The following is a 17,133-nucleotide window of genomic DNA, read 5'->3' as shown; positions in this document are numbered from 1 at the left end:
CCAACAAAAATGAAATGGTGCCAATACTACAGCTGCTATCTTTAATAACAATTTAAGTAAGGCATAACAACAAGAAAATGAGACTATGAAGTAAAATGATGAGTCGGCCAATCTCAAATTATGCAATGTGATTGATAGCCAATATAAAAGTCCGACTAACTTATAATTTAATGAAGTGTTATGCTAGCTTTGACGGTTAGTTGTGATTCTGTCTTACGTATTGCAAAGCTATTAAGAGCAGTGGGTTCTCTGGTGAATGTGAATGAAGGTGACTCAGAAATATTCATTTCAAAGAGAAAAACCAAATCAATCTTTCAGCTCCTGACAGCAATCGAAACCCACAACAGTCCCCGCGGCGCAGTGCGTGGGAATTCAAAGAGCAAACATCTGAGGCTTAATGACGATTTAGCAAACACGTGAATGTGATGCTGCTGGACAGTTGCTGTTAGAATCACAGCATATTTTGAAGATGGGATGATTTTTTGAACTGAGGCCAAAAGCATTGTAAGCAACTCTATTGTTTAGGGTGAAGAGACATTTAGTCCTTGAAAAGAAATGAATAAAACTGACCACGGAGGCACCCCGGCCCGTCTGATGTCCTCCCAGCCATGGCATATTGATGGGCGTGCCAGGGCTGCTGCGAGTGTACGGCGTGGTGCCGTGCAGGTTGACAAAGTCATCGTGTGTGTGGATCACCAGAAAGTCATCTGTGCCCATTCTTTAAAAAGGGGGGAAAAAATAAATCATATCATGATTTTGTTTCCTTTTTTTAAATTAAGTATATAAAAAAAAACAGTACAGGCATACCTCAATTCTCAGAACCAATTGAAACTATTGAAATTATTGTTGTCATTATTATTTGGTGTTCATAAAGTGGTTTGAAGTTTATTCAAGGCCAGCCCTTTATGCGTACAATAAAACAGTTCAAATGATAAATAAAATACTACTCCCCTGATTATGCTAGCTGTTGTCTAAAGTTATAAAAGAGGTAGAGAGTGGCATTTTAAGTATGGAACATTGAGTAAAACAACGCAAAATCAAATTGTGAAGTGATGGAGTTGGAAGTGTTAGCGGAAAACTCAAATAAGCAGATTAATAGTTTGTAACTGAGAAGAAAAATCTATCGCTCTGATAATTTAGGGGAAGCTTGCAAAGGCATAAAATACATGCATTGTGTGATATCATTTCTCCCAAATGCGTGGCTGGACATGCCCATCCAGGGTAACACTAAAAGCCACGGTGAGCTTAATGAACCAAGTAGAGGCAAAGTAATGCATTTTCTCAATGAGCTTTGTCAGGCTATATGGCATAAACTACTTCCAGTGACTGATTTCACCCCTTGAAGTCTTGTCTGCAAAATTGCATTGGTAAACAGATAACAGTATGCAACAATAGGCTTTTTGGGAGATTTCTAAATCATTTATTGGGAAGGTTCTATTTGTTGCCTCTCATTTCATTATTTCTCAGCTGGCTTGGCATTTTGATTTGCACCTGCCTTTCAGACATGGTATTTAATGATGAAAAATCATCTTTGGAATTCATCTCAAATTGGATCACTGTTGCACATGGTAAAAGTATCACCATGCACTATACTCCTACCAAAAAGTAAACTAAACAGCCACACCTGGGATTTGCACAGTTACCTAATTACTAGAATCCACATTTGCTTATTTGAATATTGATCATTGATGCGGTTAATGATCAGTGACTACTGACTCGAGTACTATATGGAGATTTTCCAGCATGCAAGTACAGGCATGGCACCAGACTCGTATCCACCTAATAAGAGCAAGGCAATCCCTCCCTTACCCTTTAGCTTCAACCTCCTCTTCATCGATCCACGTCAAGATCTGTGTGGCCAAGATGGATGACACATCCAACTCCTGAATGTCATGTGTAGAGGCCATGACTAAACAATTACGATTTGCCTGGAAGACACACAATAGTCACCATACTTTTAATGACAAGATGGTAGTGATATACAAAAACAACAACAACAAAAATCCCATTATTGGTTAAGTAATTGACTACAAATTGATCTATGTGTATATTCATTAAATAAGGCCTTTGGTTTCTTAATTCAACATGAAAAATGCCCAAAAAAAAGCCTTGACGTCCTTATTTTTTTAGGCCATTGATTTTTGTGATAGTGTATCTATTTTTAATTATGTTTGTATGGGAGGCGTACCTTGTTGATGGCAAAGGCAGTGATGATATCTGACTCCTTGTGAATGATGCGAGCCTTTCCTCCAGGGGAGCCCATTTCTGACTCACTCTGTGCAAACACACACCCAGACACACATGTCCAATCTTCACAACTCTATAAACATTTCTTAAAGGCAAAAAGGCGCTGTAACTTCACAAAGTATTCTGCTTCTAACTACAGAGCCATTGACCTGACAAGATAAATAAAGTGTCAAATTATTTTTCTTTTCTCTAAGATAACAGCTGACGTGCCAGCAGCCAAAGCACGAACCGGGTCCTGCCTCTTTTTGTCCCAACAGTGCACAGGCTGTCAGTGTATTTATGTGCGTGTTTGCCGTGCCTCGAGGGATGCGGGGAGGAAATGTGGGGCTTCATTGCACTACACTTCAAACCTCCAGCAAGCAACATAACCGGGTTAGTGCCACGAGACAGCAGGAGCGCAGTGGCATATGAGCAATAAGCACGAGCTCAACTGTAGAGGTGACTGTTATATTCTGATTCCATAATTATTCAAAATGAGTCGCACCCTCAGAGCAGATTAAATCATCGCATCTTTAAAGCATTTATTCAAGAGGAAATGGCCGTGCCTCCCTCTGTCACATGTGATAATGTAGAGTTTGATTCGCAGATTTCTAAATATGGTGGTTTGCCATTTATGCAGATGGCATAATCTTTGCTGGATGTAGATAAACTTAGACAGGTCTAGGTCCAAGAATAAGAATCTATTCCACACAAATTCTAAATCCTACTAATGCTGAGAAAATTACAGTATTTTAGGACTATAAGTCAAATATAAGTTGCACCTGCCAAAGAATACAGAATGAATATATAAAATTCGATCATAAACCAAGAACACACCTGTTAAAGTAACAATAGTAACATAACATACGTTTTTCAGACTATGGCCTAAAAAACGATGAAAAAAAAGTGACCTATAGTCCAGCAAATACGGTAGTACTATGCTAATGGCTGGAGTTAAAATGTTGTGGTTTAAAACAGGGGTTAAGTATGTATTTTACGTCAATATAAAGCTAAGATTCAATATTCACTTGTGCCAAATTTGGTTGAAAACGTACGCTCTCTCCTTGAGTCGTTAGAATGAGATGGCAGGCGATCAGTTCTATTCTACTACAAAATGCAGAATCAGTCCTTGGCTAACACTCTAAAGTCATGATTAATCAGTCACCCATAATAAAGAATAATGATATGGCTAATATCAGTTAACAGGGTACACAGAGTGCAGGACAACTCTGCTGGTTCACTGCTCATTTTAAAACAAATTATTATTTTATCCATTCATCCATGTGTTACATAGCCTTTCCACATTAAGGGTGAACTTATTTTCATGACAGACTGTGGGTGAAGCTTGGACTGGTAGTTGCCAGACTCCGCAGCATATGACGAAAACCTTCCAAAACAAATGGAATTTTGGCGGCAGTCTGAGTAAGTGTAGAAATTATGCAAGAATTGGAAGGGTCTGCAAAAGTTGGCCAACCGCCAATATCAAACAAGATTCCAATGCAAAACCTCTGGATAGTGCGTGACAATTCTAAATCTAAAAAAAAAAATGTTAACCTTGAAGTAAAAGGTTAAAATATCCCGTTGTTCCATTTTCTTTCACGACCTTGCAGCATTACTCTCTCGAAAGTGTTTTGAGGTTTCTGTGTTTTTACAGCTTTTCTTATTTGCACTTCTTTTGTGAAACACAAAAGAAAAACACTACCAAATCACAAACCCAAGCGAGTTCTTGTCAGCCATCATACAAAACCAATTTCATGGTGGTATGGACTGACAAAGGCATGGAGCAATGAGCCAGGTGTAGTTACGTCCCTCTACTTGTATATAGGCTTTAAAAAATAATGCTCTAACATTATACGACAATTTTTGCAGTCAATGGCCGCTTCAAAAAGCAACAATATCATTTAGAGTTGCTAAACTGTGGCATATCAAGCAAGCCTTACAACTGCATATGAACACAGAAGCAGCATAGTCATAAAACGCAATGTAATTTGCATCTTGTAAAAACATACCATCTCAAATCCTAATATAATTACAAATACAGTACATAAAAATACATCTACTGAATACGGCAGCAGTACCTGATGGTTTCCTGTCTCGTCCATCCCTGAATATTTCATATCAGTCTTGTCCTCTACCAACTTTAGTGATTTGGGAGATTGCACAAACAGTGGACACACAACATACAGCAAGTGGTGGACCATGCATACGAACACACAGAGAAAGTGAATTATTGTGATGTTAATCAAACAAACAGCAATTATTTGATTGCAATAGATGCGCCATCATGCGACTGGAGGAAGTAAAAATATCATTTATCATGCACAACTGAAAAACAATATAATGCAGTAAAGCAGTTAATTGAAATTAATGACTTAGTTGTATTCAGGATGATTAAAAGGTACGATTACAAACCAGTGTTATTTGATGGCATAAAAATGTTGTAAATGTGGTGTGTGCATGCATCATTGGGCGTAGTTTAAATATGTCGTACCTCGCCGGCATCGTGTTTCTTGGTGAATATATTTTTGATGAACGTCTCCTGCACTTCATCCTGCTTTACTAAAAACTGCCAAAGGCGCTTGACAGGGAGTGCTGCATGGTGGCTCGTCCTGGAGACGACAATGAAACATGCTGTGTCAATGGAATGAGTGCATTGAAGCGAAACTTGAAAAATAAATGAATAAATATTGCTTTTTTCCCTTATAAATATTGTAACGTATGCTTAGGGGCACACATTAATCAGCTATAATTCTTCTTCAAGGACACCAGTAGCATTTATAATTATTTAATTATTTATTACCTATTTATTGATGTCCACAATGTATTTTCCTGTGTCTGTGTTCTCACTTTCTTACTACTGAGACAGTGAATTTCCCCGAATCCGGGATGAATAAAGTTGATGTAATCTAACACATAGGCACAGATGGAAATTTTACAAAAAGGCTCCTTGATGGAAAAATGAAAGGAAGTATTTCTGCTTTGTGCCAGAGTAGTGAAAAATTAGGCAAGTAGGCAACTCCATTTTACCTCAAATGCGCCGACAATTCATCGGCAACAGATTTGACAAAATGTGCAGAATTCCTACATCTCAATATATAGTTTGTGACACTAATGTTTTTTTGGGAGTACCTGAATGGAGTATTGGATGGTTCAAAAAGTGCCTTATGTCTGAGCAAGGCAGGGCCTGGTGTGATATCTTCCTCCTTGGATTGTGTGAATATATAATTGGAGGGAGGGCCCCCAAAGATTTCCAGTCTTTTCTGCAGCACCTGCTCCCAGCGCTGCAGTGTCTTCAGAACACTGTGACACAGTGGGGAGCCCACAGGCAGGTCTGTGCCAGATAGAATTAAAAACAAGACAGATGGTGAGAATACAGACACACTGTAGCTTGCTGGATGTGTATGCATGCCACTAGTACTGACCCAATAGATCATATCCTGCCATCGGGTAGAAGGACTTCAGGTTGACTAATACCAGCTGAACCATTGCCAAACGCATTAAACACCAACTGGAAGAAGAAGACCGTTACAATATAGACAGTGTGGAATGTAATGATTAATGGAGGCTCAGCATTGCCCGAAAAAACTTGAGCCATAACACTTAAGGCTTCATAGGGCAAGTGACTATGTTTGATAACTTAAAAAAAATAATATGTAGGCCACAGTATTGACATTTGGTACATTAGAGTGAACCAAAATGTGGATGCCAAGTCTACATTATAATAACATATTGAAAAATATTACTAATCCTGTGTTTTCCATGTATTTTCATATATTTTATGCACCCCAAAAACAAGTGGGGCTTTTTTTCTTCATTAGATTTAAGATTTTGCCTGCCATTGACAAGGGTAGACATCCAATTCGTATAAATTGGGAGGTCTGGCCATGATTTCTCATGTTGGGGTGATCATTTGCATCAATATTTTCTAGTCTAAATAGATTGGGCGTCTAGTGCCGTCATGAGTAGCCAATGAGTAAATGCCCCAGCAGGGTAAAAAAAAAAAGACTAAGTTCATAGACCCAAATTGGCAAAGGGAAGGGTGAAAATCTGTTGGTTTGGGAAGTGATATGCACCTGTATGAATTGTAGTTGGAATGTTCTTTTTGAGGCGAGTTGGGGTCAAATATATCATCATATTCACCCTCCTCCGCCTCTTCATCTTCACTGCTCAGGCTGTCTTCAGAGTCATATTGAACTCTGTTTTCAGACGGTGGTAGGGAGGGCTTATAAGAAGAAAAAAAAACACAAAAATCATTAATATTAGCTCACTACAAGAAGAAAATACTCTAGAGATTTTCCGAAGAATATTCCTTGGGGATACCTTTGCGATAAAGTAATCCCAAATGCTGATCTCTGGTGGGAGAAAGAACTCTTTGAAAATGGAAGTGGCTTCCTGGTCCACAACAGGTGCATGGTTAGGACTAGAGGGGGTCTCCTTTTCCATACTGGTTTCTTCCTTTGATCCACCGCGTGAAAGCAGCCGAAACCGTCTGGGCTTTTTCTCCGAGGCGTCCGTTTCTGGCGAAGCTGTGGTTTTAACAGGAGTGCATTTTGTTTTAAATGTATTTAGTTGCTATGGCATGCAAGAACTTATAATAAAAAGCATAGACTGCTGAACAATGACCCGACACATCACTAGACACAGCTGCAAAATTATATGATACAATATATATATATAGAAAGCCGTTTTACAAGAAAAATAATTCATAAGCCATTTCCATTGTCATGGAGTACTGAATAAATAATAACAATATTTGCAGAAATGAGAACAAACTCATCATGCTTTTAAATGAGGCAAACAAAACAACATTTTAGATAAATGGTTCAGATGAGCATCTATTTATTTAGGAATTGTAGCATCTTAGTTGTAGCTTGAATAGGATTTCAACTTGATTTTATCTGACAACCTAACAAAGTGGCAAAGACAATGTGCACTAAATAATTCTTTTCCCCAGGCTAAAAACATCTTGCTTCATTCTAAAAACAATTTCATCTGACACATTTTGTTCTGCACTGAAACAATCTAATTCAGTTTAATTGTCCTCACTTGCCTGGTGGTGGTGGAGTTTTTCCTGGACTGTTGGCTCTGTCAATGACGGGTGTTTTCGCACCTCCTCCAAACACCGTCACCCAGAGCTTGCTGCTCAGAGGATGGGCCATGATGCGAAAGAGCTCGTTGCTTGAGTGAGTGGCCATGCCGTGAACAAAGAGGCTAAGGTAAACAGCTGTCAGGATCTCACAGAGCAGCACAGATAGGCCCGGCTGACTCTCGTCACTCAACAGACGGACCATTGAGGCGATACCTGAAGAGTGGCACAGGGAGGGAACAAAGTGGGATGCAAATGCAAACTTTAACGGTTTAACCTGGTTTGGATTTAACCTGAAAGTGGGTGAAAGCTTTGGTTCTGCTATGAATTGTTCAAATTTGCCGAAATGTCCTTAAAAAAACATCAGTCGAATTCATAAAACAGGATGCCTGTGTCTTTTTTCCCTCTCTCCCAATTCTAAAATGTCTTTGTACTTGTATAATGACAATAGAAGCATTCAATTAAATATGCATGTTTTTCCTGGGCTTATTACCTGGCCACTGTGCAGGGGAAGAGTTTGTTTGAATGGAGCCAGCCAGGCTGGTGGTCTTTGTTGGCTGCTTGTCATAGAGCAAAACACTCTGATAAACCATTCCTGTGAAGTTGTTCACATGACTGTGGAAGAAAAAGCACAAGAGTATAAAATGTTAATAGACGCAAAAGGCAGATCTAAATAAAGAAAAATATGTTGACTATACGGTCTTATGGTGCATTCACGTGTAGCAAGGTAATTCAATTCAGTAAATCATCAACCGTTTACAAGTCCAGGTAAAGCTGGCTTTTTTCTTTGTTGCTGTTGTGCCCAAAGGATACTTATAGTGTGAGGATGGAGTAGAACAGGCAATTCACCAGAACCATAACTCATCTGGCTTCTGTTTATGAAAGTATGATGGACTAGAAAATATAAAAAAACAGCTGTATTTTGCAGCAATTTGTACCAGTCATGAACGTGACTTGAATGAGCCGATATGCAATTTTCATCTACGATGAACCAATGTAAATATTTGCATTGTCGTAATTTTGTTTTGATGCATATTTGCGTTAGTTCAATAAATAGTTTTACTTCTAAACATTACTTTGTCCTTTGGCGTTTGTTTTCAACATCTTATAATATTTGACACCTTTAGAATACTGGATCGGATGGACTGCCTTACTAAATTGTTCTCCAGTTAAAAAATATATATAAACATGTTAATTTGACCCCTCTGGTTGCACTTGCTGGAAGATTTATTGAGGCAGAATAAAAAGAAAAGGCGCATGGCACTGTTAGTCATCCATGCTAAATAATGCAATGGGTGATGCACACGTAGTTAAATTAGACAACAAATGTGATGATCTCTCCTGCATTTGGGAATACAATATTTAAAACATTTTAAAATGCTTAAAAATGATGTTTTTCCTGTGGCTTAACCTATCATATCTTTATATTTTCTCGGGTTGTCTGTGCGATATTAAAACTAATTTGATTAACCGATAATTTTGCATGTGATAAATACGCCAAGCAAAACTTTTTCACTGTTGCTGTATGCTATCATACCCAATAAATCGATTATAAAGTAGTGCAATTCTAAATTAAAATTCTACCATTCATTTAAAATGTTACCATTTAGGCTTACAGCAGTATATTTGTGAACTCTTCGTGTTGCTTGATGTCTTACAGACAGAATTTAATGCTTGACCAAACTGGTACCCTGAATACTGGAAGTGGCGATAGCCTGGAGAGATTTTCCAAGATAAGAAAGACTCATTATTTTTTAAAGGTAGCTCTGGAATGTCTACTCCATTCTAAACATTGTAATTAATTGAGGACTTTTTTTCATGTCCCCCATCTGCCATAGACTTCATACGCATACACCAACCATCTACAGTGTGCTATTGGGACTTGAAAAGCCTAACTAAATTAGTAGGTCTATTTCTAATTTAACATGGTCTTTGTAATGGTAATGTCTACCCCCCAAAAAAGTGTGTTGAGCTTTGAGGAATCCGCAGTTTCGTTGGAGTGAAGGGGAGGCAGAAATCATGCGATTTTTTTTAAAAAGATGTCTGCTTCCTAAAATGTTGACAACAATCTGTTAAGTGACTGGTTTGCTATACCTATGTGACCTTTAGTGAGCCATGAGAAGCTAGCCAGTTCCCCAAAAAAAAACCTTTTTCATGGAACATTTCAGCTCCTGACACAATGGTTTAAATGATACAGGTACAATTTTCTTCAGGGCAACACAGGTCATGTGTATTGCTTGGATTGGCTTTTAGCAGGAAAGTAGACAACAGAGTAAATGATTTAGTTTTGAAACACCAATATATTGTGGCCCACTACTTCATATCAAGGTTTAATAGGGTCGAGCCCATGATAGTTTTTGGCATTCTGTGTTGATATTCACACCACATGAATTATTGATATTTGTCACTTAACTGAAATGTAATATGTAATTACACCAGTTAGAAAGAAGCTACATATCCTATCACTCACTCCCAGTCTCTTAAATCTCTGGAGAAAATGCATGCAGCTAATTTCAAGAAAGGTTTCGAGAAGCAGATTAGCTCAAAGTATCCTATATGCAAAAGGGATGTTGTAATACTCCGTAACTGCAACACAAAGATCTAATTACTGAACTACAAACGCTGAAGAATGTGTTCAATTGTGCTGTAGTACAAAAGAAATTGCCAAGCCTTGCAAATGACTACAAAGTAGTTTTAACACAGCCTATTTAAACTTGATACACATTTGTATTTTGGATTGTATTAAAATAAATGGTGACCAAACAACAATTTCTTTTCAATTGCATAACTGCTTGAGCTTACCTATAGTGTCCATCACATAGACACTGATAAATACAGGCAGACAAGGAGGCAGCCAAAGTGTGCATTACATAAATCTGAAAAGATAAAAAGAAACATTGCTAAAAAAAACAGGGATAAACAAACTCAAAAGAACACAAAGCTATCTAAATAAAATATTTTCTCAATTAAAATTGTATGTATTAAATTGAAATAATTTAATGGCAGAAAAATGTACAAACTAAGAAAAAAATAATAAAAAAACATAACCTCACCTCATTGTTAACAATATCTGGATGTGGAGGAGAGCTAAGCGTGTTGATGGTCTGTAGAATGTCATGTGTTAGATTAGTCAGGTAGACAATAGGATTGGCTACCACCGTCTTAACGTTGGCTGTACAAGCCATCAAGAGAGGAATTGAGTTGTGCTGGGAACATGTTGCCACAGTTGTCGGACTGCTGTTGCCCTGCAGAGTCATTAAAAAACACAATCAACTCAAACCCATACAATTGTAATTTTGTTGGAAATATTACTGGGAAAAAAAATAAACTGACTGTATTTACTAGAAACCCTAACATGATTTTCTATGGGAAATAATACCTCATGCTTATTATGTTCCTCAAGCTGGATGAATTTCAATAATTTATCACAAAATTTTCACACACAGACCACAAATCCACAACACTATTATTTCCTCAACAAAAGACGATAACGACATACAAGACTACCACTGAGATAAACGGACGTTAGTGCTTTGATTGCAAAAAAATCAAGGACTTGTGGGTTTGTTTTGATGTTTTTACCTGTATGAAATATTGGACTGAAAGGACCATGGTGATTATTATAAGTGATTGGGCCACTTTCAGTTACACAAAAAAAAAAAGTGTTCTGTATCGCTGGCAATGGGTCTTACACGTCAGTGGACTTTCTTTTGGCCCATCCTTCCTTGAAGAATAATTTTAAATCAGCAACAATGGAACATTATAAAGCCTTAATGGCCTTTTAATATCATGCCAAAGTATGTTGATTCATTTCACATCTGGATTAGGACTAGGCCACTATAGAAACCTTTTTAAAGCCTCAAGTTTTTCAGCATTACTGACAATGAGTCGGCCAATTATGTGGCTCTCTTCATCCTGCTGTTCAGTGAAATGGATAGGACAAGCAATTATAAGCACATTCTATAGTGAAAGCAACGGGTGTTTTGTTATAACCTGGTGAGATTCTTGAAGTAGTAAAATCAGCTCCATGCGAACAGAGGCTAGTCCTCCACCGTGGGAGCCATACAAGCTGCAATAACTCAGGAACATCCGCAGTAGGGGCTGGTTACTCTTCAGCCAGTGTCTCCTGCTTCTCTGCCTGTCACTGAAAGCGCTTGTGGCCTGGAAACAATACATTTGCTTAACATTTAAATAGAGACATTGACTAAAACGCTTGAAAATACCCCCTAGAAATAAACAAGCTGGAGAAGGGTGATATTATTTGTAGATCTGAGAACAAAAAAAACAAAACAAAAGCAACAACACGCTGTTTGCGTATATAAAAAAAACACCCAAAAAAACTGGGTAGTCACTTTCCAAAAACTCAAAACTGCACCCCCCCCCCCCCCCCTTATATTTAGCATTTAAAAGCTGGGAAATGTTGACGGCGTCAAAATGTTGTTCTCCTGCAGTGTTTGCTTTGCAGACCAATATACACAATGTGCTGTAGAAATGTTTTAATGAATAAAAAGTGATCTAACACTCACCAGTTCATCCTCCATCAACTCAGCGATAGGCGCATCTTCAATTGTAGATACATCTAAAAGACAGGGTTTGTAGCTGCAACAATGTTGCAGAGTCATCACCTGTAAAATTGCACAAACAGGGTGTTCTTGGTTTACTGTGACATCAACATACATACATAAAAATACAGTTACATCTTTTTAAAAAAGCAAAGCAAAGGGCAAGCTCATTTCCACGCTTTCTCCATTTTATCCGCCCATTTTCATTTATAGTTCAAAGATTTTGACTTTACAACTGCTTTAATGATCAATTATGCTAAGTTCCAACTTTTAGGTACATTAACTTTATGATTAAAGCAATGACTACTGTAAGTGCATTTATTTACCTCTCTTTCCAGCCACTGGTAGAGCTGATGGCGTAGTTTTCCCCCATCGAGTTCATACCCAGTTGAAAGTGTCCTCAGCTCATTGGTCAGAATCTTCAAGCAGGCGGTAAATTTCAGCTGTGCAACCAAGACATCTTCAGAAGGGTCGATGAAGTCATTGTTGTCCTCAGTATCCTCACCTCCCGCTACCCCCATTGGAGGAAACATGCCATACTGCGTTTCGTTGAGCGGACTGGTGTTTTCCTCAGTTTTGATGGTTTTACTTTCATCCTCTTCATCGTCATCATTTTTATCACTGTCCCACTTTAACTCCAATGGCTCATCCGGTTGTGTGAGTGATGGCTGGCTCCAGTCAAAACTCAACACTGAATCTGATCGGCTGTTAGACAAACTTCCCCCGCCTGATTCGTAGCCATTCAATGCAGGCCCAGACCAATCCGGTTCTGATAACGGCCCATTCTTACTCCCGGCGCTAACGTCGGCAGAATCCTGATGGAGTATGGAACATTTTCGGACTTTAGGCATCTTGGAAAGGACTTCCAGGGCAAGCATTGGGCAGCCCGCTTGCAGGTGAGCGTACGCGGCCGTAAAAAAGAGTCTTCTCTCCTCTAGGCTAATGGAGTCAGCCCTACGACCCTCTGCAGTCAGGGCAACTTTGGCCTTGTCGGAGGATCCGAAATGGCGACGTAGCAGGAGTGGGTGGGTACAGAGGTAGGTGTAGAAGTTAAAAACCTCAGCGTTACTAGAGGACACTGAACCTGTCACACACACATGAATTTCACTTAATGTTAAAAAGAAAGAGTTATTAGATAAAATAGACAAATAAATACAATGGCTGCAGACAGGGGCTGCTACACTGGCATCAACAAAGCTTGCCAGGTAGGGAGCAATTATTTGCTGCCATGCTCCCGTTGTGAAAATGGATGGGATGTCTAATTTATAAAGGGTTGACTGTGGAAAAGTCGGCTAACGTACCATTACTAGTGTTCTGCACCAAAAGTGTGTCTAAGGCCTTGCTGTAGTCCTCCAGGACCCAGTAGGCCATGCTCCGCAGGAAGGGGTCCTGATGCATTGGTATCTGAAATATGCAAAAGCATTCATTCAAGAAAAAAAAAAAGCAGATTAGACAGCAGTTATTATATGGTTGTCAAGAATACAGATTTTTTTTGTTTGCAACTCTGCAGTGTACTTCTCAAAAGACCGATGGAGGATCAAAACACCACCTGGTTGCACTCATGAAATGGTTCTTTATCTTCAAATGAAAAACAAGAACCCCTCAAGCATGCAACTTTGGCACGGCACCTGTTTATCGTGTCCCAGCACATGTCTCTGGAGGATCTTTTTGTAGGTGGATGATGCCTCAAACTCTGACTCATATAATCTGGATATCACAAGAGCCAGTTGAAGGTCTTGTAGTTTTTCTAAACAAACCTGTGAGGAGAAATAAGGGCAAAGACTTTCTCAACATCACATAAGGATAAAAACTATGACGAAAAATATGACGAATACTCAATCAGGGTAAAATGAATTGCTGTTTCCCTACTTGTCCTTACCAAAGAGGTGCAAGGTGCATTTCAATGAGACTACCTCTAAGCCAAAGAGACCAAACAAAATCAATGGTCGCTCTTTGCCTGGATGAAGCTCATTTGAATAAAATGCAAAGAGAAGTTGTTACTCATGCAGATTAAATAATGTGACTCATTGCTTTGGGGTCTTTGTAAACAAACGTAACCTTCACGGATAAAGGTTGACCAAAATAACGCTCTGTTTTGAGTGTTAATACACAACACAATTTTAAAATAAAAACACCATTTTGTTATTCCACACACACAGCGAATCTATTAGTTGAGTTGAAAAATGGCCTCCCATGAAGAGACTAAAATTTCAGAGGATATTACATCTCCAAATTCTCAATTGCATTGTGCAAAAAGCTGCTGGAGGTAGGAAGATATAGTTGCCACTGATGTTTAGCTTGTGGCAAAATTAATTTGTAGACATATTACTCACAGCTCCACTTTTCAATTTTATGATTCACTTGCCTCTACTGCATCCTTAAGGGAGCCAGCTAAAAGGAAGAAGGCTGCTGAATGATGAAACCGTTGCTTCCCCAACAAAGAGAAGGCATTTTTCAATGCTGCTTTCCTCCATCGGTCTTCACTGAAGTTGTTGTGGAAAAATGCAGTCATCTTGACATTTTTCTGTGATCTAGAGACCAAGTAAAAAATCAAGTCCAGGGGTCAAGTCAAAGATGACATGAGGTCACACATGTTCCATATGCGGCTCACATGGAGAGATTTTACCTGTACAGTCCCCACACCACTGCCTTCTTCTTCATTGCCAGGTAAAATATAGCCACATCCAAAGGATCATTACTTCTCTGAAAAGTGGCCTTGGCAACCTGACAAAAGGAGAGAAACAATCAGGTTTATATTTTCTTAACATAAACAATAATATCCACGAGTTGTAGATTGGTCTGTGAAATTGTTGCAGATTACGTTCCTGTTTGAATCACACCCGAAAATTCCATAGTGGACTTTCATTGGCCTGAACCAAAAAAAAAATGGACACCTTCTGGTTCGGTACGATTCCTTTTTACATTAAATTCAATTTGTGGACTCAACGGTGTGGGCGGGGTAACGTGGTAAAATGTTTTGCAGACACAACCCATGGTGCATCTTGATAGTGGATGGATTTCCATGTATTTCCCTGAGCAATCAGGTTGCACCCAAATTTACATGTGCAAACCTTTTTAAAAATCTGACTCCTCAACTTTAATAACGGTCCCTTGGATCCCTTCTCACCTTCTCAATGCATCTGCGAAGTTTGTTGGGGCTCCTAAGCCACCAGCCCACACCCATGGAGCGTAGCTCAGGCCAGGTAGGCTCTCCCTGATGGAGGGCCGGTAGCATGTGAAGCAGTTCCTCTTCAGCTTCAGAATGGAACGCCCAGGCATAATGACATGTTGACAGGCCTGTACAAGAGGACAAATAAACATGTTATTTGGGTGCCAAGAATGTCAAGACGTTTTAGTACAGATGAGTGAACCACATAGTACATTTGTCACCTTTTATTGCCCACTTCAAGGCTTTACCGAGGTAGTTAACAGTAAATAGTGTCTTGTTCCTATTTCTCACCAAGATTTTATGCTCAAGTTTTACAACAGCACTACAAAAACAGTTATTTTTCATTTTGTTTTAAAACATTTATTTACCTCGAACTCTACAGAGTTAAGTGGTATCGTAATTACAAAATGAGTGAGTATGTGGCTTTTCTCAAATTGCAAGACTTTACCTTGCCGCAGAAGCTGTGCTCGGTGGGCTGGTGGCAGAGAGGTAGATAAGAATGTGTGTAGTCTGACAGCAAGTAAAAACTTCAGTCCGCAGTCATCCAATGTCTCGCCGCCTACATAAAAAACAATCACGCACATTTGAAAATATTGCCACAGGACGTTATAGTATGGTATATTTATTCCCAGCAAATTTATCAACTGGATCCCAACTGAATCAATACTCCATTGCAGTACCTTTACTGTGGTCCTGGCTGTCTTTCAGCTCAGTGCTGGTTGTCGCAATGGTGTCAGCGAGTGCCATAAGTGACATCTGCTCCATTCGAGTTAAGCCTGGTAAACTGGAGTGGAGGAGATGACTGGAAAGAACTTGTGCATGCTCTGGTCCAAAGTATGTGGGGCTGTACTGGGACAAGTCAATTACCTAATGGCAGGATAAAAGACGTGTCATGAAAATGTAACATTATCATAACTTGTAGATATATTTTCCTCATCGCACGTCCACCTTGTTCCCAGCTTCTTCTTCCTCATCTTGAGCCATAGGGTCCAAGTCTGCAATGCTTGGTGTGTGAAATAACTCATCGTAAGCATCTGTGTGACTGGATCCATGGCCACTATCTCCACTCACGCTACCTACTTTTTCTGTGAGAAAACAAAATAGAAAGAAAATCAACTATGTGAGACATTCCTTTTTCTGTGAAAAACCTCGGCAAATAAGTTGGTTTAGCCTGTGACTAATACTCCATTGTAACACAAGGGCAAAGCAAAAGGGAGAATGCAATACTGTATTAATATTTTTTGGGGGGGATTAGATCAGATTAAACAATGTTATTTACCAGGCTAAAATAGCCGAACGTTCCTTTATAATCGGTTTAGTTGAACAAAAATACAATCCAGTTTGTGAAGACTGACCAGCTTTTGGGGGAGTGTCCTCATCAGCTGCAAGGAGGGCATAGAGTGGAAGAGGAGGAATGGAATTTATTTCCGTGTAGTCCGGAGTTGAATTCTCATCTATGCCAAACATCTTCCTTTCTCTGGCAGTGCTTCCTCCCGCACTGATGGTTCGAGAACGCACACGTTTCTCTGGGTTAGTGTGGTTGTCTTTGAGGGCAACTATTTCCCCAGCGATGCATTTCACCAGGTGGGAGAGGATTGCTTTTGCTCGGTGAACCTTTGGTAAACAGAAAAAAAGCTCAATATTTCTTTTCACAGTCAAAACTAATACAGTACAGGGACATTGGAGAAACAGTGTTATCTAATACTATTCATTTGGGTTCACTGTGCTGCAGCCCATTAATCACAGATATCAGGTGGGCTACAGGAAAATATAATTTCTTTACTGCTTTACTCAAGTCCTTGGTAGCCATTGACTGTGATAGAGATCCATTTTATTATGACTGGAAGAGGCAGACAGTGAATGTTCACTGCCTGCTCTCTTCATAACATCACAGAAATGTATTCAGTTTTTTGGGTGGTTTTGTTAATTAATTTATGTTTATTTTGAATGGTAAAAAAAAGATTCTTTCTACTTCAATGGACTTGATCAAAAGCTTGTCTCGCTTGAAGTCATATGCAGTCAAGAAATACACAAAAATAGCTAAATTCTATCTTTCAAAAAACACAACCTTCAGATCCAATGTATGTTTG

At 39.1% G+C, this 17,133-nt stretch overlaps 1 protein-coding gene across 2 annotated transcripts in view; it reads right to left on the bottom strand.

Moving 5' to 3' along the window:
* The window catches only part of dmxl1 (Dmx like 1), a 35,870-nt gene that overhangs the window by 5,982 nt on the left and 12,755 nt on the right, over nt 1-17,133 (bottom strand). Inside the window, exons 20-44 of one of the 2 annotated variants that reach the window (XM_077716132.1) lie at nt 16,399-16,657; nt 15,992-16,128; nt 15,724-15,910; nt 15,492-15,602; nt 15,002-15,171; nt 14,501-14,598; nt 14,240-14,405; nt 13,503-13,631; nt 13,176-13,278; nt 12,201-12,958; nt 11,839-11,937; nt 11,306-11,473; nt 10,366-10,557; nt 10,115-10,188; nt 7,806-7,927; nt 7,277-7,528; nt 6,547-6,752; nt 6,300-6,448; nt 5,649-5,734; nt 5,356-5,557; nt 4,718-4,835; nt 4,305-4,364; nt 2,189-2,275; nt 1,810-1,928; nt 571-718 (exon numbers count right to left, since the gene is read on the bottom strand). In XM_077716132.1, the coding sequence (XP_077572258.1) occupies nt 571-718; nt 1,810-1,928; nt 2,189-2,275; nt 4,305-4,364; nt 4,718-4,835; nt 5,356-5,557; nt 5,649-5,734; nt 6,300-6,448; nt 6,547-6,752; nt 7,277-7,528; nt 7,806-7,927; nt 10,115-10,188; nt 10,366-10,557; nt 11,306-11,473; nt 11,839-11,937; nt 12,201-12,958; nt 13,176-13,278; nt 13,503-13,631; nt 14,240-14,405; nt 14,501-14,598; nt 15,002-15,171; nt 15,492-15,602; nt 15,724-15,910; nt 15,992-16,128; nt 16,399-16,657 (4,200 nt within the window). The remainder of the gene's footprint in view (nt 1-570; nt 719-1,809; nt 1,929-2,188; nt 2,276-4,304; nt 4,365-4,717; nt 4,836-5,355; nt 5,558-5,648; nt 5,735-6,299; nt 6,449-6,546; nt 6,753-7,276; nt 7,529-7,805; nt 7,928-10,114; nt 10,189-10,365; nt 10,558-11,305; nt 11,474-11,838; nt 11,938-12,200; nt 12,959-13,175; nt 13,279-13,502; nt 13,632-14,239; nt 14,406-14,500; nt 14,599-15,001; nt 15,172-15,491; nt 15,603-15,723; nt 15,911-15,991; nt 16,129-16,398; nt 16,658-17,133) is intronic. The other variant, XM_077716134.1, reaches the window with a different exon arrangement.

Source organism: Stigmatopora nigra, chromosome 4, assembly GCF_051989575.1.
Source record: "Stigmatopora nigra isolate UIUO_SnigA chromosome 4, RoL_Snig_1.1, whole genome shotgun sequence".
In the NCBI taxonomy this organism is placed as follows: Eukaryota; Metazoa; Chordata; class Actinopteri; order Syngnathiformes; family Syngnathidae; genus Stigmatopora; species Stigmatopora nigra.
This window is presented reverse-complemented; position numbering and strand designations above follow the sequence as displayed.